The 26,332-nt window shown below is 41.3% G+C and overlaps 1 protein-coding gene across 4 annotated transcripts in view; it reads right to left on the reverse strand.

Moving 5' to 3' along the window:
- Positions 1 to 26,332, reverse strand: part of afg2a (AFG2 AAA ATPase homolog A) — a 423,169-nt gene that overhangs the window by 205,364 nt on the left and 191,473 nt on the right. Inside the window, exon 15 of one of the 4 annotated variants that reach the window (XM_048543101.1) lies at positions 14,875 to 14,982. The exons of the other annotated variants lie outside the window; for them this stretch is intronic. Coding sequence (XP_048399058.1) covers positions 14,911 to 14,982 — 72 coding nt within the window. The 3' untranslated portion in view covers positions 14,875 to 14,910. Of the gene's footprint in view, positions 1 to 14,874; positions 14,983 to 26,332 lie in introns of those variants that run through there. 4 annotated transcript variants of the gene reach the window in all.

A 26,332-nucleotide genomic window follows, 5' to 3' on the forward strand; every position in this document is an offset into this window, starting at 1 on the left:
TCAAGCTCTACTTCAAACTCTCAAAGACTGAACTTACACAGGCCTCTGGGATTGAGAATTCCAAAGACTAACCACCCTTTGAGTAAACAAATGTGTTCTCATCTTGGTTCGAAATGGCATTCTCCTTTTCAAATTGTGCTAATTGGTTCTATACTCCTCAACAAAGGGAAACATCTTACCTGCATCCACCCTGACTATCCCTTAAAGTATTCTGTACCTTTTTCAGAGATCACTTCTCATTCTTTGCAACTCTACAGAATACAGGCCCTGATTGTCCAATCTCTCTTCACAGGACAGTCCTGCAATCCCAGGAACAAATTGGGTAAATTTGTTTCAACACAGCATAGTAAAGCTTACTCAAAGATGACAAGAACTGCAGATGCTGAAGTATAAGATACCACAGCGTGGAGCTGGATGAACTCAGCAGGCCAGGGAGCATCAGAGGAGCAGGAAAGTTGATATTTCGGGCCAGGACCCTTCTTCAGAAAAACGTTGCTGCTCTCAGTTTGAACACTGTAAAAATAAGTTACTGGCCCCTAGCTGGATCATAAGATAAACATGGTGGTCTTATCTGAAATCATAATATGGGACAACCAATCATCCAGAGTCAACATTTTTTGTGCTTGACTAATTTATTTACTTTTTTGAAGAAGTGACAAGCAACCACGATAAAGGGAAATCTGTAGAAATAGTATACATAGAATTTCATGTTACTATATAAACCTGTATTGATTACTTGGATGAACAAATTGAGTCTGTGATTGATAAGCTTGCTATTGACACAAACATAGGGAGGTAAGTAAGTTGTGTAAGGTGGCTAAGAGACTGCAAAAGGATATAAATATTGAGGTTGGTTGGCTCGCTGAGCAGATTTGTTGTTCTGCAGACATTTTGTTACCATGCTTGGTAACATCTTCAGTGCAGCCTCTGATGAAGCGTCGGTGTGTTTTCCCACCTGGTTTTTAAACTCTGGGGTCCATTGTGATGGATTGCCTCACTTCCGGGTTTCCTCCATAGTGAAGTGTACGTGGGGTCAAGTTACATGTGTTTATTAATGGCTTTCTTCGTGGAGTGCCAGGCTTCTAGGAATTCCTGTGCCTGTCTCTGTTTAGCTTGTCCCAGTCGAAATGGTAGTTCTCTTTATCTAGAGAGGTGATTGAGGTGAATATTGGTCATGTCTTTTTGTGGCCAGTTGGTGGTAGTGTACTCTTGTTGTTAGTCTCCTTCGTGTTTGTCCAATGTAGTGTTTCTCGCAGTCTCTGCAGGGGATCTTATAGATGACATTGGTTCTGTCCATGGCAGGGGTGGGTCTTTACTTTGGTTGAGCAGTTGTCGTAGGGTTCATGTAGGCTTGTGTGCCACTCTGATGCCCAATGGTCATAGGAGTCTAGTGGTTAGTTCCGATGTGTTCCTGATGTAGGGTAGCGTGATGAGTGTGTTGGGGCATGTAGTATCTTCCAGGTGGGAAAGTATTCTGTTGCTTCATTGGAGGCTGCACTGATGATGTTACCCAGCATGGTAAGGAAATGTCTGTGGAACAACAAACCAGCCGAGCAAGCCAACCAACCTCAACACCCACAAACCGAGCTATAAGTCTACTCTAAAACCTTAGGGCTATAAATATGTTAAGTAACTGGAAAAACTGATGGAGTATAATGTAGGAAGGTATGAACTTGTTCACTTTGGCAGGCAAAATAAACAAAAGCATGTATTCTTTAAATGGAAACACTTAGAGGATAATGCGGCCTGGACGTCTTGATGAGAAGTTAGTATGCAAGTATAGCAAGTGATTAGGAAGGCAAATGGAATGGAATATAAAAACATGATGTTTTGCTACAGTTGTAGACAGTATTAGGTACATCAATGCATAAGATATCCAGACAAGATTAATTCAACTGATTCCTGGGAAGAGGAATTTATTCTATGAAGGGAAGGTTGGACAGGTTGGGTTTGTTTCCGCTGGAGTTTATCAGAGGTGATCTTACTGAAACATATGAGACTTCAAAGGATGGATGCCAAAAAGGATGTTTACCCTTATGAGCGAGAGTGGAACTAGGAGACATCATTTCAAAATAAGGATCTCCCATTTGTGATGGAAATGAGGAGAATTTTTTTTCCCCCTGAGGATTGAGAGTTTGTGGAACTGACCACCCAAGTGAATTGTGCAGGCATGGTCACTGAACATTCTTAGGACAGAGATAGATAGATCTTTAACAAACAACGGAATCAAAGACTGTCAGAGATGGGCAGAAAAGTGGAGTTGAGGCAAAATCGTATCGACCATGATCGCACTAAATGGCAGAGATAGCTTGAGAAGTTGAATGTCAAGCCTACTCCTGCTTCAGCATGTGGGCACACCTTCTGGGTTTCTCCAGCAACTTTTTTTAAAATCTGTACATATGTCTAGTTTTCTTTGTCACTTGCTGCTACACAGTGTGAAGATGGCACCAATGAACGGGAAATATAGTGTCAGTAACAGATAACTGATGGGGAAGTTCACCCTTACACACACAACATTGTAGGATAAAATGCCTAAAATAAAAAGTTAGGATTCTTTGCGTGCAGATTTTCACATAACCATTTGCATTTGAATTACAACACATATTACTTTTAACATAGTTGGTGTAAATGCTATTTGCTGGGGAGTCAATATTTGCCCCTGAATTGGAATTTGATGTTCATCAGAGTGGGTGTTAAGCTCTGAAGGGAAATAAGCAACTCAGCACTTGTGAAACTGTACATTGACACACCAGTTGAATCCCCCTGTACAGGAGATATGAAGTGAAGGTCATTAGATGTACTTGATTCAGATCATCTTTACGTTAAGCTGTATGTGTGCAACAGGAGAGAACATGTTGTGCAATAACATGTTGTGCAATAACATTCAGTGCAGTAATGTCGAAACATTGAATAGTCAGCATTGCATTCTTGGATAAGACAACTGCGTGTTCAGCTGGAGTTTCAATGATCCAAAGAACAGAAGCAACTTTTCTCATGACCTTACCAAAATTCCTTGTTCAATCATCAGAAATATTTAATTCATTTCATTGCTGTTTATGGAACTCTGTGGTGCAGATTAACTGCAGAATTTCCTACAATAAGTAACTGTACTTCAAAAGTAATTAAGTGCATGACATGCTGAGACATTTCCAGGAAGTGGTAAGACACTAGATGATCACATGTATTCCAACGAAGGTTAATCAAAGATGACTTGTTTCACTAGAGTTAAATTGGCAAACTAACTATAATGTCAAGCACTGAAGCATCCTCTATGTAAAGAGAACTGGTGCAGCTGGGGGTCTAATTAACTGTATAATTAAAAATACCCTACAAGAATATTTGACCTTTCTCTATTTAAAGACAGAAAAACCTAAATGAAAATAATGAAGGACTGATTATTACCTGGATTTCTCTGTGAATCTAACTCCTTTTTGGCACCACCACATTACTGTCAACATTCTGTTTCCATCTTAGAAGCTTTGAAGCTAGCTTTAATCATTTAAAATTTGAAGCAGACACAAAGCTCTTCTAAGGCTTTTATTTCACCTTGGATTACTGTCTTACATTTAAAACACCTTTCATCGTCAGTTCATATTGCCTTAAGGTGCCTATAAATTCCTTTGTCTCTGTAGTGCTGTCAGGTCATGTGATCAGTTTTACTGCAGGCAAGCGATACCACACCTCTTCCTCAGACAAAGGCAACAAACAACTATAGAGTGAGGTCTTTGTATCAACCATTACAGCGAGTTTTCTTTGTTTAGCTACTTAGCAGAAACTAGTCACTAAATTACAAGGTTAGATTCCCAATGGTGAAATTCCAGAAAGATGGCAGGTAGGAACCAGGCTGACAAGAAAACTATTACAAAATTATAAACAGATATTACAGATAAATTGTATCAGAAATAATTCTGATGAAGGGTCTAGGCCCGAAACATCAGCTTTTGTTCTCCATGATGCTCCTTGGCCTGCTGTGTTCATCCAGCTTCACACTTTGTTACAGATATATTGTTCTAACTCAGGGAACAGTTAAATGATATGGAGAAGCAGGAGAGCAGAATCTATGACGTAAAGGGCGAAGAGATGGAGAATGGAGGAGTAAGGGAGAAAGAATACATACAATTGATTTGTGGACTGTCTGATTTATAACTCTGAACAGTAACATAGTAATTTATTACTTTTTTTTGAAATCCAAATAGGGATTTCATAGTAAAACATTCTGAATATAGCAGACTCATGATCTACTACATATTTCACACATTGCAGTGAAAGGTATGGCTAATTTCTTAGCTACATGATTACTCAATAGTGTGTAAGAAGCAGAGAAATAATACCTAGGTTTACATCTGCCCCTCCTTTCCAAGTAATTACTACCATTCTTTACGCTTTTCTTTATTAGTTTCTCTATTCATTGACACTTGATTCAAATCCCAGTTCATTAAAACAAACATGTAAGTTCACTCACAGGCAGTTTAAAACTAGTTTAGAACCCCGTTCAAGCTACTGAATGTTAATTTAATAGTTATGTTAATTTGATAACTACACCAGCTAAAAAAACATTATCTGGAGGGCCTCAAGTGTCAAAGTAAAAATATCACTGTCCGAAATAAAATTATAGTTCAGGAAATGAGAGAAATTCCTCCATACTGTCAGCATATTCCACGTGATGAGAAAAGTGGATTTACAAGTTGTTCAGCTTTGTTTTTGCATAAGTAAGTTCTGGCTTCAGTCATACTTTACTTCAATAACATACTCTGACTTCATTTGCATTATTTCTGAAATTTTTGCATAATTGAAATATTGGAAGGCAGGTAATTTACATCTTTACCTGTCACATTAATTTGATTTATTACTATCACATGGTACAGTGAAAGGTTTTGCTTTGTGTACAGTAAGGGCAGATCATACCATGCAACGTGCATAAGGGTAATAGAACAGAGCTTGGAATACAATGTTACAGCTGCGGAGACTGTGCACAAAGTGCAAGGTTAACATTAAATTTGAAATTTGAGAGTCTATTCAGAAGTCTAATAACAGTGGTGAAGAAGCTTATCTTGAATCTGTTGGTATGTGTGTTTAAGCTTTTGCGTTTTCTGCTGGACAGAACAGATTGGAAAAGATTATAACTAGGGTGGCAGGGGTCCTTTTAGCAGCTAAGAATTAGCTACTAATAGGATCCTGCCACCCCAGTTATAATCTCTTAGGATTACTAGGAAATGCACAGTTCAACCCTTTCTTTCCCGTTAAGAAAACAGCGGGCTTCCATTCAGGAATATTGCCCCTGAATATTTAAAAGGCTTTGTGAATGTGTTTAAAGCAAAAAAAGTTTCATAGTACAGAATAATATTGCTGAAGATTTAAAATTCTGTTGGAGCATTTCATCAAGCAATTATCAGGAAAATACACAAAAATACAAATGATAAGGGGGACAATATTTTTATACTGCAGGAGCAGAGCATGCTGACTGGTTGCAAAGTGGATTCTCATTGGTAAAAATCTTTCCAAGGAAAACACATAAGTTAGTGGATGACTGACAGTTAATTGCCAAGCTTTGTTTAAACTTAAAGTGGAGAGGCTAAATGAATAATCTTTTACTGTCACGTGTATCTTACAGTGAGAAAAACAACCAAATACAATGAAAAGCTTTTCCACTGTTGCCATGATCTGGCACCATTTTGAATAGTTTAAGAATAAGAAAAGAAAGATATAGCTTAAAAGGAGTCCATCAGGCCTGAGCCAGGATCATCATCAATGGCACCTGTGCAGCACATCCCTCCCCCCACCACCCTGCTGCCGTTACGCCACACCCAACCAGACTTGTGGTCGCTAGTATTCAGGTTCCATCTTTCACCACTGGGCTGATTTTCCTCCACCAATGCCTCGCCATTATCTGTGCTGGATCCATCAACATCAGAGTTGCATCTCTCAACACTGGGAACACCATGATGATGTGACAGTGATGCTCTACCACCATTGCTTTGATGCTGCCAGCGCCAGACACAACAAATGACAATGTCGCCAATCCTCAGATGCTATCTTTCACTGTGTGTCTATCATGCCTTACCCGAAGTAGTAACTACCGATTCCAATGCCAGGTCTTGTCTTTGCCCTGGAAAAGTAAGGAAGGGCGTACTTGAGTCCATTCTGGGCTCACCATCATTGGTCAAGGCATTGCTGTGAGGAATGAACTGGAGTCTGTCACCTATTTTGTTCAGTTGAATCTGTTGTGTGCACGTTTCAATTGCTGAACTCAATATGGAGTCCAGAAAGTTGTACAGATCCCAAGTGTAAAATGAGGTATTGCTCTTCCAGCCTGCGCTGAGCTTTGCTGGAGCATAGTATCTCCTCTCATGTCCATACCCCAACCATCTAACACCAAGCCTTGTTATCATAATATAATAAGTTAGGAGTGTCAGTTTAATTGTAACCCAGGAATTAACCTGCATTTTTAATCTTCAACTTTGTCTTTAGTAGCTATTAACTTAAATATAACAGAACTTTCCTTATTATACACAACCCACTGTTAGCCATTAATAGTCCCCCTAAGTGGCTACTTACTCTTCTAAGCTGACCATTATCCACTTCCTTGTTTGTCCCACTGCTCTTCTCTCTTTTTAGGCTCCATCTCTGCCTATTTACTTCTTACCCCTTCCCTTCACCCTACCTTCTGCAAAAAAAACTTTTTCCTAGATCTGAAGAAGGGTCACTGGACTGAAAACGTTAACTCTAATTTCTCTTCCCAAATTCTGCCAGACATACTGAGTTTTTCCAGAAATTTATGTTTATTTTTCTGATTTCCAGCATCCACAGTTCTTTTGGTTTTTAATTAGTACGGATACACAAGTCCTGGAAAACTGGCTCAAAACCAGTTACTGCAAAGTGCACAATCATTTATATCATAGAATCCTGATAGCGTGGAAACAGGCCCTTCAGCCCAATAAGTCCACACCTGAACCTAGAGCATCCCACCCTGAACTATCCTCCTATAAACCCAACTAATCGAACACTATGGGCAATTTAGCATGGCCAATCCACCTAGCCTGCACATCTTTAGACTGTGGGAGGAAACCGGGGCACATGGAGGGAACCCATGCAGACATGGGGAGAATGTGCAAACTCCACACAGACAGCTGTCCAAGGGTGGAATTGATGCCAGGTCCCTAGCGCTATGTGGCAACAGTGCTATACACTAAGCCACCATGCCAACCATCAGTTTGGTGACATCAGTTTCAGAAATGGTTCACAGATAAGAACAGCCATAGAGACATCACTTGCTGTGTGTGTCTTAGACAGCCCATACACAAGTCAGCCATGAGAAAAACTTTACCTTGTACATCACCTGGCAGTATGTTGTTCTTACACAAGTCTAATAAGTGTTTATTTTTTAAACACTTGTTTGCAAGCAGACTGTTTGGGACATCTCGGTGGTAAGTTCACTAGATAAGAATTTGGGTCTATCATGGTAATTGCGTTCATTTTGTTGACAGTCATGCTTGTTGAGGATTACTTCTCTCATACCTTTATCGGCTTCACTGATGTTCTTTTGTCCAGGTTAGCCTGAAGTCAGCATTGTCATGGCGGGTGGAAACAGGTAGCTTGTTTGGAATCCTCCAAAATGTGTGCGCTAGATCAGCTGGGTATTTTTAAAGATTCAGTCTTTTCAGCATACCATAATTTGTAGTAGGATAGTTAGGAGTAGAGGATTTCGAACTCTGCAAATTCCATCAGACCAGATGATTTAAGAATACAAGGAGATGATTCAGCTCATTGATTCAATGAGACCATGACTGATTTGATAATCCTCAATTTCACTTTCCTGCCTTTTCCCCACCATCCTGGGTTCACTTTCCCCACAATCCTGGATTCACTTATTTAATAAGAATCTGTCTAGCTCAGTCTTCAATGCGTTTAATGACCCAGCCTCTATATTAAAAGAATTCCACAAATTTACTCTATTTCAGCAAGATTTGAGGAACAGGTGAAGCTCGCTTTTTCATATTGCCACAATGTAGATGCAACACAAGCAATACTCACATGTAACTGCCCATCAGAAATTGAAAACTCCAATGGAAAATTCCTCTGCTCTTAGAACACTGTGAAAGGCCCCATGTTGGAGGTTTTTGGGAAAGTTCATTTGCATTTAAGTTAATAACTACTAAGGACAAAGTTGAAGAATAAAAATGCAGTTCAACTCCTGGGTAACAATTAAACTGACACTCTTAACTCATAACTCACCCCCTACTACATACCCACAGAAAACTTACACCCCTTGCCAGGCCATGCTGACATGACATCTACCCAGTTCCTGGAACTGGCATTCTTCCTTTACCCAGAAGCCACTCTCCTCTCATTCCCAAGGCTAGACAACCATCACACATGATACCTAATATCAGCTCTCTCACGCTAGGACCTGACATTCCCTTCTTCACTGCTGCTGGACCTGAAACCCCACATCCCTACCAGTGGACAACACTCCCACTACAAATACTACCAGACCGAATACCTGCCCCTCCCTTTGCCAGACACGACACCCAAGACTCCTCTTCCAGCTACATCCCTTGTAGGTGCGGTTTTGCATCACCAAACAATCCTACAAGGGAGCATATTTCAGGTGCACTCCACATTTCTAAAACACCCATGATAGGAATCTTCTATCTGAAGTCCAACAAGATGCAGTCTCAATGAACCGAAGTAGGAGTGGAATGGCAATTTGATAGCCACACCTTGGGAATTCCAGCCCGTGTGTCCAATATTATACATGATTTTGTAATAAAACAGCACTTCTTAAATAATCCTGAGAAGATTAAGAATTACTAAAAACAAAAAGAACTGGAAACCAGTTAGGCAGAATGGTTAGGCAGCATCTGTGGACAGAGGACAAGCTAATGATTCGAGTCTTGGTGACTCTTTGTCAGAGGGGATGAAAAGTCATCTAGATTTGAAACATTTGCTTGCTCTGTCTCCATGGATGCGCCTGATCCGCTGTGATTTCCAGCACTTTTTGCTTTCAGTACAAGTTCCAACATCTAGAGTAATTTGCTGCTATAGGTTAAGAATTATTCTGACAACCAATTTAAGATAGACAAACTAGTAGTGTTCTGCATTTACCTATGCTGGAAGTTACACAGGGTCCTGTTTTTTCAAGATAAAAAGAACACATATTCACAGTGGGTGGAGCTGGATGAACATAGCAGGCCAAGCAGCATCTCAGGAGCACAAAAGCTGACGTTTCAGGCCTAGACCCTTCATCAGAGAGGGGGATGGGAGAGGGAACTGGAATAAATAGGGAGAGAGGGGGAGGCGGACTGAAGATGGAGAGAAAACAAGATAGGTAGAGAGGAGAGTATAGGTGAGGAGGTAGGGAGGGGATAGGTCAGTTCCAGGGAAGACAGACAGGTCAAGGAGGTGGGATGAGGTGGTAGGCAGGAAATGGAGATGTGGCTTGAGGCGGGAGGAAGGGATGGGTGAGAGGAAGAACAGGTTGGGGAGGCGGAGACAGGCTGGGCTGGTTTTGGGAATGCAGTGGGGGGAGGGGACGGGACGGGCTGGGCTGGTTTTGTGATGCAGTGGGGGAAGGGGAGATTTTGAAGCTTGTGAAGTCCACATTGATACCATTGGGCTGCAGGGTTCCCAAGCGGAATATGAGTTGCTGTTCTTGCAACCTTCGGGTGGCATCATTGTGGCACTGCAGGAGGCCCATGATGGAACTGTCGTCTGAGGAATGGGAGGGGGAGTTAAAATGGTTCGCGACTGGGAGGTGCAGTTGTTTGTTGCGAACCTAGCGGAGGTGTGCTGCAAAGCGGTCCCCAAGCCTCCACTTGGTTTCCCCAGAGTAGAGGAAGCCACATCGGGTCCAATGGATACAATATACCGCATTGGCAGATGTGCAGGTGAACATCTGCTTGATATGGAAGGTCATCTTGGGGCCTGGGATAGAGGTGAGGGAGGAGGTGTGGGGGCAAATATAGCACTTCCTGCGGTTGCAGGGGAAGGTGCCGGGTGTGGTGGGGTTGGAGGGGAGTGTGGAGCGGACAAGGGAGTTGTGGAGAGAGTGGTCTCTCTGGAAGGCAGACAAGGGTGGGGATGGAAAAATAGCTTGGGTGGTGGGGTCGGATTGTAGATGGCGGAAGTGTCGGAGGATGATGCGTTGTATCCGGAGGTTGGTGGGGTGGTATATGAGAACAAGGGGGATCCTCTGGGAGCGGTTGTGGCGGGGGCAGGGTGTCAGGGATGTGTTGCAGGAGACGCGGTCAAGGGCGTTCTCAACCACTGCGGCGGGGGGGGGGGGGGGGGGGGGGGGGGGGGTGGTTGGTGGGGGTTGCGGTCCTTGAAGAACGTGGACATCTGGGATGTGACATCGAGCAGTTTTTCTGCCGCCTTCGCCTCCACACTTACTTTTTTAAATCGGGAGCCTAACCCTCCCTCCACTGACCCCTTCACCTGCCTCCAACACAAGTCCTCTTCCTGGACACCACCCCCAGGCCTCCTACCCTCCCTTGACCTCTTCATCTCCAACTGCTGCCGAGACATCAACCGCCTCAACCTCTCCACCCCTCTCACCCACTCCAACCTCTCCCCCGCAGAACGGGCAGCCCTCCGCTCCAACCCGAACCTCACCATCAAACCTGCAGACAAGGGTGGCGCAGTGGTAGTATGGCGCACTGAACTCTAAATCGCCGAGGCCAAACGCCAACTCTCCGACACCTCCTCCTACCGCCCCCTTGATCATTACCCCACCCCCGAGCACCAAACCATCATCTCCAACACCATCCATGACCTCATCACGTCAGGGGACCTCCCACCCACAGCCTCCAACTTCATTGTTCCCCAACCCTGCACGGCCCGTTTCTATCTCCTTCCCAAAATCCACAAACCTGCCTGCCCTGGTTGACCCATTGTCTCAGCCTGTTCCTGCCCCACCGAACTCATCTCCACCTATCTGGACTCCATTTTCTCCCCTTTGGTCCAGGAACTCCCTACCTACGTCTGTGACACCACCCACGCCCTCCACCTCTTCCAGGACTTCCAATTCCCTGGCCCCCAACACCTCATTTTCACCATGGACGTTCAGTCTCTATACACCTGTATTCCTCATGCAAATGTCCTCAAGGCCCTCCACTTCTTCCTGTCCCGCAGGCCCAACCAATCCCCCTCCACCGACACCCTCATCCGCCTAGTCGAACTCGTTCTCACCCTCAACAACTTCTCTTTCGATTCCTCCCACTTCCTACAGACAAAGGGGGTGGCCATGGGTACCCGCATGGACCCAAGCTATGCCTGCCTCTTTGTAGGTTACGTGGAACAGTCCCTCTTCCGCACCTACACAGGCCCCAAACCCCACATCTTCCTCCGTTACATTGATGACTGTATCAGCGCCGCCTCTTGCTCCCCAGAGGAGCTCGAACAGTTCATCCACTTCACCAACACCTTCCACCCCAACCTTCAGTTCACCTGGGCCATCTCCAGCACATCCCTCACCTTCCTGGACCTCTCAGTCTCCATCTCAGGTAACCAGCTAGAAACTGATGTCCATTTCAAGCCCACTGACTCCCACAGCTACCTAGAATACACCTCCTCCTACCCACCCTCCTGCAAAAATTCCATCCCCTATTCCCAATTCCTCCGTCTCCGCCGCATCTGCTCCCAGGAAGAGGCATTCCACTCCTGCACACCCCAGATGTCCACGTTCTTCAAGGACCACAACTTGCCCCCCGCAGTGGTCGAGAATGCCCTTGACCGCGATTCCCGCAACACATCCCTCACACTCCGCCCCCACCACAACGGCCCAAAGAGGATCCCCCTCGTTCTCACACACCACCCCAACAACCTCCAGACACAACGCATCATCCTCCGACACTTCTGCCATCTACAATCCGACCCCACCACCCAAGCTATTTTTCCATCCCCACCCTTGTCTGCCTTCCAGAGAGACCACTCTCTCCATGACTCCCTTGTCCGGTCCACACTCCCCTTCAACCCCACCACACCCGGCACCTTCCCCTGCAACCGCAGTAAGTGCTACACTTGCCTCCACACCTCCTCCCTCACCCCTATCCCAGGCCCCAAGATGACCTTCCATATCAAGCAGATGTTCACCTGCACATCTGCCAATGTGGTATACTGTATCCATTGGACTCGATGTGGCTACCTCTACATTGGTGAAACCAAGCGGAGGCTTGGGGATCGCTTTGCAGAACACGTCCACTAGGTTCGCAATAAACAACTACACCGCCCAGTCACGAACCATTTCCACTCCCCCTCCCATTCCTCAGACGACAGTTCCATCATGGGCCTCCTACAGTGCCACAATGATGCCATCCGAAGGTTGCAAGAACAGCAACTCATATTCCGCTTGGGAACCCTACAGCCCAATGGTATCAATGTGGACTTCACAAGCTTCAAAATCTCCCCTTCCCCCACTGCATCACAAAACCAGCCCAGCTCATCCCCTCCCCCCACTGCATCCCAAAACCAGCCCAGCCTGTCTCCGCTTCCCTAACCTGTTCTTCCTCTCACCCATCCCTTCTTCCCACCTTAAGCCACACCTCCATTTCCTACCTACCACCTCATCCCACCTCCTTGACGTGTCTGTCGTCCCTGGACTGACCTATCTGCTCCCTACCTCCTCACCTATACTCTCCTCCCTAGCTATCTTCTTTTTTCTCCATCTTCGGTCCGCCTCCCCCTCTCTCCCTATTTATTCCAGTTCCCTCTCCCCATCCCCCTCACTGATGAAGTGTCTAGGCCCGAAACGTCAGCTTTTGTGCTCCTAAGATGCTGCTTGGCCTGCTGTGTTCATCCAGCTCCACACTTTGTTATCTTGGATTCTCCAGCATCTGCAGTTCCCATTATCACATATTAACACTGGTCTTATTTCAACCAGACAAAACAGGCAACAGATATTCTCTGGTTCATTCCTCAGGGCAATGCTTTCAGTCAGAGTTGAGTGGCCTAGTTTAAATTTAAACAAAGCTTAGCAGTTAAAAGATAACTATCCAACTACTATATTCAGCATGTCAACATCTCTATTAATCACAGACCACTTTCCAGCCAATCAGCATGCTCAGCTTCTGCAGGATAAAAATGCTGTTTCCTTTTACAGTGGTATTCTTGTGAATGCAAGATGAAAAGCTTTGATAAACTACGTCTTCTTTCAATCATAAAACACAATCTGATCTCTAGCATGCCCCAGTCATGATAGGTCTAGGTACCATAAATTTCTTTTGTATTTTGTATTTCATCAACATACAGCACAGCAGATTCAGTTTAGTACATACTCAGCCGGAACTACTGTTTTCAGGAAGCAAAAAGATATGTTCAGCAACTGAATTACTACAACAACTTGTCTTTTTGCCATTAAGAAACAATAAATTTCACAGAAATTAACTGTAGCAGTTTTATGACCAAAACAGAGAATGGCTTCTGCTTGCATTCACCATTCAATCCATTCTTAAGCCAGCTGGATAAGCAGACAGGAGAGATTAAAAAGCTTCAACACAGAAAAGCCAAAAAGCTTTTCTAAGAAATTCTGAAAATATTGACAGAAACCAGCCTTTTCAAAGCTGACACATCTTATGCTCACCATCTGTTTATATAATCAGAAATCAAGACCTGAGCCAACATTTGCTGATGAAAATAACACCCTGTGGAGTGCCTGGCCTGGAAAGATAGAACAGTTCCCTGGTAGGGTCTTTCTCACTCTCCAGTGACATAATTATCAATGATCTGAAGAAATCATATAGTGTAAATGAAAATGTCATCATGCCATGCAAACAGATGACGCTGGATGTGGTCTCTTGGTTCTGTATTGTATAAATCTGTTTGTTTTGATCTAAAAATAAAGAAATTACCCCCTTGAAGTTAGGTTCTTTCCGCATTCCCACTTTGTTGCTCCTTCAAGTGCATCTGTCCACTCTTTATATCTAGATCTGTGCTAGATGATACTTGAGTAAATTTATGGTGTATTGTGCAACTGTATCATATAAAGATTAATTACCCTACCAAATAAGTAATTCATTTTTTTCCCTTCATTTTACATCCTACAAATACTGCAATAAATTCAGGTGACTGCCCTTCAGAGCAGTCAAGGCCGCAGTTGTTAGGACTGACCTGCTAAAGGCATTTTTGTACAGTACAGTTAAATCTAAACAGCAATGATTACTAAGCATACAAATGCTCTTGCGGCTACTTAGCATTAATGCACATAGCTTAATGGGTACGAAAAGTGCTGAATTTGAGGTCTCAATTAGGAAAGAGCTTGTATAAACAGAATTACATGTGGCTAATCCCAATATAATTCAAATGCACAGGTGTTACTGAAGACTAAAATTGTCACATAAATATATGCAAGGTGTAAATCTATGTGGGGCTGTTGCTTGATACACTCAACAAAATCACCACCTTTCAAGATTTTTGATCTCCTTTGTCAGTCCCAGAAGCTTGGGGTTGTGTTATGTTCAGTTTGGTGTTTTAAAGTAAATTGAATTTGCCCAGTTCTTTTACAATGCCAGAGGTGCAGGCAGGGAAGATATGTATTTGAACCAGACGGCACAGTTTTTGGAAGGCAATTACTCATGCAATTGTCCCATTCCAGGCTCTTTAGTTTAGATGACCTGCTATACCAAATTCACATTCTCTGGCACCTGGAGAGGTTTTGATCATCTAACTACATATTGCTTAGTACATGCACACCCTGACTGCAAGATGTTCAGACCATTTTGTGGGCTGACAAATGACCTGTCATACTGAATTCAAGCCTTCTGAAATCTAAGCAAGCACCGTACCTGTTGGGTTTGCGATGGCTGTCCAACATCTGGTCAGAAACACTTCTCCACTGAAGGAGAAATGGTAGCAGGTTTTATTGTTAAACCTGTTGGTGAATCAATAGTGAGGCAGACAGGAATCCAGCCAGCATCATATACCTCTCCCAGGCACACAAAAAGTTTTAAATGAAGAATTTACGAAAGGCAGATTTGGACCTTGATGCTGAAAATCAAATTCTGAAGGTCAGTTTTGGTGGTTAGAAACAAAGGAATACCAAAACCAATTAAGCTAATTCACAAAAGAAATGTGTGTTTTATTATTTTATGAACTTTTTTTAAAAGGCAGAAATAAAACTTTGCAAATGGATTTTGCTGTACTATTCTCTACCTTCACTTGCTTTCTATGAATGAAAACAGTGTTATATTTCATATCTGGTCTTGGCTTTCAGATGGTTTAACTCACTTTTGAAAAATTGTAGAATCACTACAGAACAGGAAGAAGCTACTCCATCCACTGAGTTCATCTCTGAAAAAACAATTCAAACAGTCTCATTCCTACACCTGATTCATGTCCCCTTGTAAATCCATTTCCTCAAATGCTTTACCAAATGTCAATAAGGTGGTTTAGTAAAAACACTTATGATCATTTTACACCTGAAACTGACATCAATTGCAGAACTCACACACTGTATACACTTTAAATTGATTGGAACATTAAAGCTGGAAAAGAAAAGCAATAAATAAATGGGATTCGCACAATTTATTAAAATGTAGTTGGTTTACATGAAATAACAACTGGTTAACATTAATATGAAAACTAAATGCTTTAACAATAATGAAAATAGAGCAAAGTTACATGTCTGACCTCATACATAAAACTGAAAAGCTCTTAATAACTTAAAAATGTGCTTTGAACAAAAACAGTTTATCGAATGGTACAAGCATCACAAATGAAGCATTTTATAGTTCAGTATGAATTAGCACATTTGAATCAATATCATATCACCTGGATTTCTTCCAAGTATTTTACAATCAATTAAGATCAGAAGCTTGGGTTCTGTTGCCATATAGGTAAATGCAACAACATATTGTGCAGCATGGTGTGTAGAGTCACCAAATGAAATAGGTAATTAGCAAAACATATAGATTTAGCAGATGGAAGAATGCTGACCCGGAGAACTTGTGTTCTTTTTAAAAAGGGATTTATCATATACATCTGGAATTCGATACCCCACAGAGTGGTGGAGGGTGAGGCTGTCAATAATTTCATAAGTAAATTGGTTCAACACTCAAAGACAATAAACCTGGAGCATCACAGCAATATAACAGGAGGGTGAGACTGACTGGATTGCTCCACTGAAAGCCTCTATGCACTCCAACTGCCTCATTCTGCACCACAAAGATTCAATGACTCCAATGGTTTACGAGCAGGCAGCAAGAACCATTTTAATATATCCAGACCGAACTATAGCAGTTTCAACAATATTTATTTGATACTGAAATGAATTATTAGCCTAGATTATTTGTTTGGGCCCTGAGCTGGAGTTTGGATTTACATTGCTTCCTAGATCTCGATTTTAAGATTCTCAGCCTTATTTTTTAAAACTACTATGCCCTCGCTACTCCCTGTTTCCATAAACCTCCCCATTCCACCAACCCTTCAAGAAAAATGCTCTTCAATTCTGTACACCTGTGCAGCCTAAGATTAAATTGGTCCACCACTGGCAGCCATGGCTTCAGCTGCTTAGCCAATGAGCACTAGAATTCATTCCCTAAAAATCTCTCTGCCTCTCTACTTTGCTTTTCTCTTTAAAGCCATTTTAAATACAGAGGAAAATAAACTAGGGAGAAACACAGTTAATATTTCAAGTTGATGATGACTCTGTACCAGAGCTTTCTGAAATATTAACCGTTTTCTCTTGACAAACGATGCCTGCATATTTGCATTTTCTGTTTTATTTCAAATTTCTAGCATCTGCAATATTTTGCTCTTGTTCTAGAGTCATGCAGATGTACAGCATGGAAACTGACCCTTTGATTCAACTTGTCCATTCCAACCAGATAGGCTAAATTAATCTAGCCCCATTTACCAGCATTTGGCCCTTATCCCTCTAAACCATTCCTATTCATGTCCCAATCCAGATGCCTTTTAAATGTTATAATTGTACCAGCCTCCACCTCCTCAGGCAGATCATTCCATACACTTACCACCCTCTGCATGAAAAGGCTGCCCTTCAGCTCCCTTTTAAATCTTTCCTCTCTCACCTTAAAACAATGCCCTCTAGTTTGAAACTCCCCGGACCTGGGGAAAAGACCTGACTATTCACCTTATTCATGCTCCTCATGATTTTATAAACTTCTGTTAAGTGACCCCTCAATCTCTGATGCCCCAAGGAAAATAGGTCCAGCTTATTCAGCCTCTCCCTATAGCTCAAACACACCAACCCTGGCAACATCCTTGTAAATCATTTCAGAACACTTTCAAATTTAACAACGTCTTTCCTATAGAAGGGAGACCAGAATTGAACGCAGTATTTCAAAAGTGCCTAACCAATGTCCAATACAGCTGTAACATGACTCCCCGAACTCCTACACTCAATGCCCTGACCGATGAAGGCATCCGTACCAAATGCCTTCTTCACTATCCTATCCATCTGCGACTCCACTTTCAAAGAACAATGAACATGCACTCCAAGGTCTCTTTGCTCAGCAACACTCTTCAGGATTTTACCATTAAGTGTATAAGTCCTGCCCTGGCTTGGCTTTCCAAAATGCAGTACCTCACATTTATCTAAATTAAAACTCCATTTGCCACTCCTTGACCCATTGGCCCATCTGATCAAGGTCTTAGATTTTAACCTACCTTTTTAACCAGACTTACGGTTATTTGTCCTAGTACCTCATGCGTTGGCTTGGTGTCAAATCACATTTTGTAAAACGTAAAGCACTCTAAGGTGCCTTGGGAATATTTACTAAGTTAAAAGCACTATCTAAATGCAAGCTGCAGTTCAGCCAGAGATTCCAGGACAGCTGTAAATAAAAAAAAAAGAGCAAAATGGTAACATAAATTCTGTGGCAGCTGCAGGAGTTGTCTAACAGTAGTGTGGCTGATTAATGCAGCCATGTCTATATTGATGAGCTAATTGTGTGTCGGATAGGTGACTTGATTCTGTTACTTGACAAAAAAATGTGGTGAAGGGCATTGACTGAAGACCTACTTGGAAAAAAATTTTAGGAAGAAACTACCAAACTATGACCACAGTTAAGCTTTTCTATACCTGTACTTACATTTGCCAAAAACAGAAAAAACACAGCTACGCAAGGAGAAGAGATTAAAAAAATGTACAAGGGTAATGAATGGATACAGATAGCGGTGTACAGAAGAAGAAAGGAAAAGGGAAAATGGACTGGACCCCATTTAGGCCTCACGATAACAAATGCTTAAATGTACAAGATCAGAATACATAATTCTTAGAGAATACGAGAACAAAGATGTCACCTTTAGAACATTGCTTTTGAAGCAAACACTTCTGCTTTGAGTTTTAAAGTGCTACTTTCCTACAGAATTAATGTTTGGTGACTTTCTGATTTCGAGGGGGAGAAAAGCTAGAAGAGACATTTTGTCATATTAATATGATCAAGTGAGCATTGGTATGTTTCAGTTTGCTCCACTTCAACACATCATATGCATAAACAGAAACGGTTCATAAGTACTTAGTGAATATAATGTCCGTAGGTTTATTAAAACCAATTTACTACATAAATTTTAAGTGCTCTGAAAACTGGTTCACTTTTATGGCATTAGTTGGCTGCCAAATCATGTCTTATATAACATAAAATTATGTTATTTTATGTTTATTGTTCATGAAGAAATGGTATAACTCATACATCTGATATACAGTATTCAATTTAAGGCATGTGATAAAGTCAACACAAGGAAAGCAAGTAGGTTAACTTAGAAAAGTAAAGGCACAGAATCAGCTTGGACAAGGCTAAGAAACATTAAGCGGAAGAAGGTATTAAGAGCAGTTGTTTATATGCCCCCTACCAGTATTATGTCAGAGCATAAATCAGAAATTAGAGGCTCAGGTAACAAAGGTTATATAGTAATCATTAGGGATTTTAATCTTCATGTATTCTAAGCAAACTAAATTTACAGTCACAAATTTGAAGGAAAAGTTCATAGGACTTTAAAAAATGGTCTTCTAGATCAGCATAACAAGGAACCAACTGGAAAACAGGTTACAATGGATCTAGCAACGTGCAATGCGACAAGGTTAATTGATAATGTTGTAGAAATGAGGCCCTGAGGCAGGAATAACCATAACATAACAGAATGTTATACTGAGTCTAAAAAATGAGTTAGTTCCATCTGAAATTAGAGTTTCAATCTTCTAAACCCAGAGGTAGCAGATCTCGAAGTGAGAAGTAACACCATAAGAGATAGGGACAAAATTAAGCCATTCCACCCATCACATCTGCTCCACCATTTGATCGTGGCTGATATGTTTCTTAATCTCATTCTCCTGCCTTCTTCCCATAAACTTTAATCTCCTTACTAAATAAGGACCTATCTTGGTTTTAACAATACTCAAAAAACTTGGCCCTCAGTGACAATGAGTTCCACAACTCACGACACCTTGCGTGAAGAAATTCTTCCTCATCTCAGTTCTAAAGGGTTGTCCCTTCACTTGGAAGAAGTGCCTTTCGGTCCTAGTCTCTCTTTGACTAGTAGAAACATCTCCACTCTATTCACTGTATTCAGGCCTCTCAGTGATCTGTAAGTTTCAATTAGATCCCTCCTCATCCACCAAGCTCCAGTGATCCTAACAGCCATTTGAAGTGTTTAAGTGGCAATTAATGATTCTTTAAGGGCCAAATTCCTGGTCTGATGTGAAAAACCCATTAGCTGTAAATGATCTACCTGACTGTCAGAAGTTCCACTGGGCTTCTCATCTCTATAGGTGGCAGATTTCCCTCATGGAAACTCACCTGAAAATTGGAAAATCCCAGCCTCGGATCTTTAATCTGAACGAAGCAAACTGTGTCCATATCAGAGTTCACGTAGCTAAAGCCCCTAAATCTGGTCTCTATACCCAATCAGCATCTTTGTTTTGCCATCCAAAACCAAGGATTTTTATAGTGTATTTATTCCATTAAAGTTTTATTGCATACTGAAGATTGAGCTTTCAGTCAAACTGAACACTTTTCGTTCTATTAACAATATGGAATTTGACATTAATGAGTATATAACCTTGTCAGATTTTATAAAAACACTGTTCCTTTAATTTCAAGAATCTAAGGGAAAGGTACATTTAATTTTAGGAATGTTTGTCTCAGCCTGTAGAATGACAATGCTTTAGTGCACAATAGTTGCCTTATTCTATTTACAATGTGCTTTGACACAAAAAGATAGAGGATGAGCTAGAAATCATTAAGATTTCTTTAAAGTGCTTTTTAATCACAAATCATTATTAATATAGGCCCAGAATAGTCAGCACACCATACATTCTGACTATTTGCATTTATGCAGCCAGCATTAGGATACAATATCTGTAATTCAGCAAAGTTCATACTTGAAATAATTTGTATTCATACTAAAAACTCTGATATACAAAAAATACTTTACAAGTAATAATGAGTTTTTGAAATGGTGTCATGACTTTAATGTAGACAAACACACCAGTAAATTTGCTGTAAGTAACAAACGAGATAAATTACCAGATAATTTATTTCAGTGATGTTAGTCCAGGGAAAATCACTGGCCACGGCATCTGAAGCATTCTACTGCCCTTCAAATTGTCATAAGAAATTCAATTTAACATATCACTCAAAAACAGCACTATTAACAAAGCAACACTTCCTCAATATTTCTAGCGAAATGTCAACCTGCATTAACTGCCACAGCCTCTGGAGTGGCACCTGAACTAATGCCATTGTGATTGAGAGACAATATTTGATTTTAAAAAATAAACACACACAACCCTAGTTCACAGCCAGGCTTCTGCCCTGCTGTCATGCCATCTCAGTATCCACTCTGATTCAGCTTCAATCTACATACATGCTTTAAACAATCAAGTTGGAAAGGAGGTTGTGATAGAAGTGTTTTAAAGAAGTTCAGAGTAATCCATTAAATAATTAAGGAGATGCAATTCACAGAGCATTTCTGTTTTATTTATTCTGTGTCCAAACCAAGGAGTGGACAGAGTTTAAAATAAAAATTACAGCAGGCTTGAAAATACTGCTAAATTATGAGACAAAGTACCAATAGTTTTTTTTTAAATATCAAGTGAAATGCTCTTAACTGACCAACCAGAAAATAAATACTTTTACTATATCTGATATCCTCTTAACAGACTTCGAATTCACCCATGGTTGCAACATTTTTTTTCACATATACTCTAGGCCATGTTAACTAACAAGTTTTGTCAATATATTTATCTTTAAGCTCTACAATTGGCCTCAGTGTCCTTGACAGAAACACTTGGGGAGGGGAAATAAAATTCACCCACTGTTACCAATTAGGCACACTTGTCAATAACTCTTAAATGGAAAATGCACATTTGCAGACATCTGACAAAGACAAGATCAACTATACCTTTAATACCATATAATTAATAGGTTGCTGACATGTCATTGCATTGTCTCTTACATAGAGAGAAAACCCATTTGGGTGAAATATTGATGCTTTTACAGCACTTCGAGTTAGAGCTCAATATAAGATAGCATCTACAGGAAACAATTTTGTTTTGAAGAAAAAAGATTCCTCAATATGATGTAGTTCCCTATTATCACTTCTGACTGATATTTTCAACTTAACACCTCTTATAGCTCCCTCACTAAAAGTGTACAAATAATACAGAGATATAAGAACTGCCGATGCTGGAGTCAGAGATAATACAGTATGGAGCTGGAGGAACACAGCAGGCCAGGCAGCATCAGAGGAGCAGGAATGTTGACGTTTTGGGTCTGGGCCCTTCTTCAGAAATTGGGGAGGGGGAAGGCAGCTCAGAAATAAATAGAGTGAAGGGGTGGAGCTGGGGAAGATAGGTGGGATGGTGATAGGTGAGTGCACGTAGGCAGAGGTGGGGAATTGGTCATTGAAGTGGGAGGAGCGAATAGGAGGGAGAGAAGAGGGACAGGTTGTGTCAGGTCAAGGAGGCAGGGATGAAAGGGAGGGTTGGACATAGGATGAGGCTGGGGCTGGGGAGATCTTGAAACTGGCAAAATCCATATTTAGGGCCGTAGGCTCCCGAGGTGGCATATGATGTGCTGCTCTTCCAGTTTCTGGGTGGTGTCATTGTGACAGTGGAGGAGGCTCAGGATGGACATATCATCCAGAGAGTGGGAGTAGCAGGTGGATTTGAAATGGTTTGCAACTGGAAGGTGTTGCCATTTGTTGCGAACAGAGCTCAAGTGACCTACTAAACGGTCTCAGAGTTTCCGCTTGGTGTCACCAATGTAGAGGAGGCCATGTCGGGAGCAGTGGATGCGATAGATCACATTGACGAATGTGCATGTGAACCTCTGTCTGATGTGGAAGGTTTGTTTGGTGCCTTGAATGAAGGTGAGGGGAGAGGTTTTGGGGCAGGTGTAGCACTTCCTGTGGATGCAGGGAAAGCTGATGACAGCTCCTCAATCAGTCATTGTATCTTCAAACATGGGAGTCCTCCCTATCACCCTGGATCACTGCAAGCAAATTTTAACAGATTTTGTTTTTCAGATTTCTCTCACAGTGTGTTCTTCACCTGCTGGATTAATATTAGCAGTGGTAGAATGAGGCCCTTGACTAAACCTTCCCATCCTGAATTAAACTGGGGTGGATGCAAGAAATTAAAGGGTCCTCACCCACTAGCCTCCTGCCCAATTACATTAACCCCTGCCCAGAAACTCACCTCAGAGGAGGGCACTAACTGTCTACCACATGTCTTTTCTACAACACACATGTCACTAAGTTCCAAAAGTTACATTGCAGAGTATTGTAGATAATTTAGTAAAGCATGTTTTACAGAAGGTGCAAACCAGGAAGGGATAACAGAGTAGGAAGCAATCAGCTCTTAAATATAGAAACAATAAAGAGGGTCGCAAAATATGTAGAGCTAGGAAATATATTTGCGTGCTTAGCAAAGCAAATACATAGTCAAAAGGATTAACTCTAACAGCTAATTGTAAACTTTAGCTCTTCAGTGAAAGCTTCTGCATACTTTTCAAATATTAAGTTCAAATAATTTATTTCAAAGTCCTTTCATCCTTCACTTCCATTACTCAGCTTTCTGATAAAGCTGCGTATGTTTTACTTATCTCTGTCCTGGGAAGTGCTTTCAGGGGTTGGGCAACATCACTGGGGACAGGTCCGTGCTTCAAATTGATTTGAGACAAAGAGACTGATAGTACTGTTTATACACAAACAAAATCTTTCTAAACAAGTTATTTGAGAGTCATAGGGCTTTATTGAATATCGTGGGAAATTTGTTTAAAGGAAGAAAGCTCTCTATCACAGAGATTAATAGTCCATATGCAGAGGAAAGGGAAGTTTGTTCTTTGTATGCCATCTCTCTGTTAATGCAAAACATCCTTGTCCTCAGAGAAGGCAGCTGTCAGCACATTCACACATACACATGCAAACACACATAATCCTGTGTTCTCATTGTGGAAGGCCAAGGGGAAAGCTGAATCAGGTCTCATGCGTCATCTGTACCAGCACCAGTGACATTCTCGATATTGCTGCTTCCGAAGTAGCAAAATTAGAAATTCAAAATGCTCTATAAACAAACATTTGGACCAAAAAAACCTGACAAGGCCTGGCAAGTTTCTATGCTGCATGGTTTCCTCCCCTCTTCTAGGCTCGGAATCTTGTTGCAAGAAAGAGACTAGCAACATTAATATCCAGAATCATATGCTGGATTGTAAAAGTAATAAACGTGAATATAAAAGTTATTAAAAATTTAACAAATTTAATTACAAATTATCACATAAGTTTACCATGTTTATCAAAGTTATTGTAAAAAACTCTCTACATTGTTGCACCATGTGCAGGATACTTGGAGATGTCAATGTGAAGAACAATGCTGCATTTGTGTATCATTGTAACTCTTTGCTGATTCAGACATCAATCTCTTGACTTCCTGCTGGTCTGGAGCTTTGCTCATATGACAAGTTTCAACCCAAACTGAACGTGGCATGGATTCAATTTGTGTGGAAACTTTCTAGTGTAAAATTGACACTCCTACATTTGCCACTCCTGTTATGCGATTTATTATCAGTACAGTATTTAGAAAGCAAAAGCAAGTCCTAAGTAAATCCGGAGATCAGCTCTTGTGTAGGCAAAGTGCTGGCATATTGCCATGACAGCACTACACTGAGGCTGAGCTTCTTCACCTATATCTGGATCCAAGCATTAATGAAGCCTTCCTCTCATTCTTATTTAGGATATTGAAGGGTTGAATTATTAGATCTCACTCGTGGTAGCCAAACTGATGCTAGTAATGGCCATTTACAGTCAACTTATCAGAGACCAAGCACGATTTTCCAGCTGGCACTCACATCTGCACACATAGCGGAAGCTGATGAGCTACATAGATCAGCTTCTCTGTGGCAGGACTGACAATCCAGCTGGTACATTTATTTTTTTACTTTACATTTAAAAACATTGGCATGTAGGTACCTTTTTCTTCAAGTAGCTGTCCCTCACTAACCTGCCCTCGCATCTGCAGCTTCTAAGTTGGAGGACTTTTTACTGCCACCCCAGCTTCAGAACCTGTGCTCCTGCCATACATATTTGGACAAGATTGTTCTCTAGTCATCAATTGGTCAATTTGTGGCAAATCACTGAGTAACTGTTTTCAATACAGTGCAAGGTCTGAGTCCTATTGAAGCTAGTTAGTGGGGTCCTGAAACCCACAGAGAAAATTTTGTCCCGGGAGTAAGATTGATCTAAATCAGTTTGACACAGTTTAATTTTAAAAATTTCCTTGTCCACATTTAATATTTTATTTCCATTAAATTTAAAGGTTTAAATATTTTATGCTGATATGTGGAAAGAATACCATGTAGTAACATTTACATTACTCCCTGCTCAGAAAGGAAGGACTTGCACTCAGGTTTAGCATGTTAATTGATTTTAATCTATGAACAGTGCTTTCAGGCTGTAAAAAAAGACTTTTTCACATGCCTCCCTTCCCGATGTTGATGGATAAGTGTGTCTCCAAACTCATCAGAAGTTATCTGGCTCTCTTACCTCTGCTGTGGTAACTAATTTCGGCTGCAGAGTTGCACAATTAACCAAAATTTTTTCTACCCCAATCCAGGAATAAAGAAAAAGAATCTGTTTGGGGTCATGGTATTGATTTCTGTTCCACTCCAACTACAAAAGATACGTTTGTGTGGGTAACAGTTGAAAATTAGGCCCCAACTTTGATTGTTGCATTGCTCAAATCTCTGGACAGTACTCATTGTCCAGGTTTACTGATGAATGAAAAGGACCATGACATAATCAAGACAGCAGCCAACATCCTACAATCATAAGCCAGCATAAACAAAAGTGTCTAAAAAAGGATAATCACGGAAAGAAACAGGGAAGAGGAAAACCATCTGATAACATTTTCTCATTCTTCCAAGATTGCAGTTAGAATTCCAGCAATTGCTGTAAGATAGCCATTGAAGGGTTGAATTATTAGATCTCACTCGTGGTAACCAAACTGATGCTAGTAATGGCCATTTACAGTCAATTGTCAGAGACCAAACAGGATTTTCCAACTGGCACTCGCATCCGCACAGATAACAACAAAGAAGGTTTTTCTTTTTAGATAATAAAATGTGAGGCTGGATGAACACAGCAGGCCAAGCAGCATCTCAGGGGCACAAAAGCTGCCGTTTCGGGCCCAGACCCTTCATCATTGTGCCCCTGAGATGCTGCTTGGCCTGCTGTGTTCATCCAGCCTCACATTTTATTATCTTGGAATTTCCAGCATCTGCAGTTCCCATTATCTCTGATACTAGGTTTTTCTTTTTGTCTGATTTTGTTCATGTAAATGCTTTGGCATACCCTTTGATCTTTGAGATTTTTGCAAAAGCTAGGACTCCTACAGTAATTGAAAATTCTCCTTCACATTGCCTCACCACCAACCAGATGGTGCCAAGTGACACTTGAACAGCAATATAGCTGACAACTTATAAATAGTACCTTTGATGCAATGAAACATTCCATGGCACTTCATAACAACATTTAAAATCAAGTACGATTTTGAGACACATAAGGGGATGACCAAAAGCTTAGTTTAATATTAGGTTTTAAGGTGTGTCTTAAAGGAGCAATGAGGACAAAGAGATGTAAGAACATATTCCAGAATATGAGGTCTAAACAATTAAAGGTTAATGACTAAGTAATTAAAATTGGGACTATATAAGCAGCCAGAATTAAAGACTGTATTTGCCTTGGAAGGCAATGCTATTGCAGGAGGTCACGTTAATAAGAAGTGTCAAGAATTAATAACAAAGGACAAAATTTTAAATTCAGGACATGACTTAACCAGGAGCCAACGTAGGCCAACAAGCTCAAGAGTGAACAAGGTGTT

This window comes from Stegostoma tigrinum, chromosome 1 (genome assembly GCF_030684315.1).
Source record: "Stegostoma tigrinum isolate sSteTig4 chromosome 1, sSteTig4.hap1, whole genome shotgun sequence".
NCBI lineage: Eukaryota > Metazoa > Chordata > Chondrichthyes > Orectolobiformes > Stegostomatidae > Stegostoma > Stegostoma tigrinum.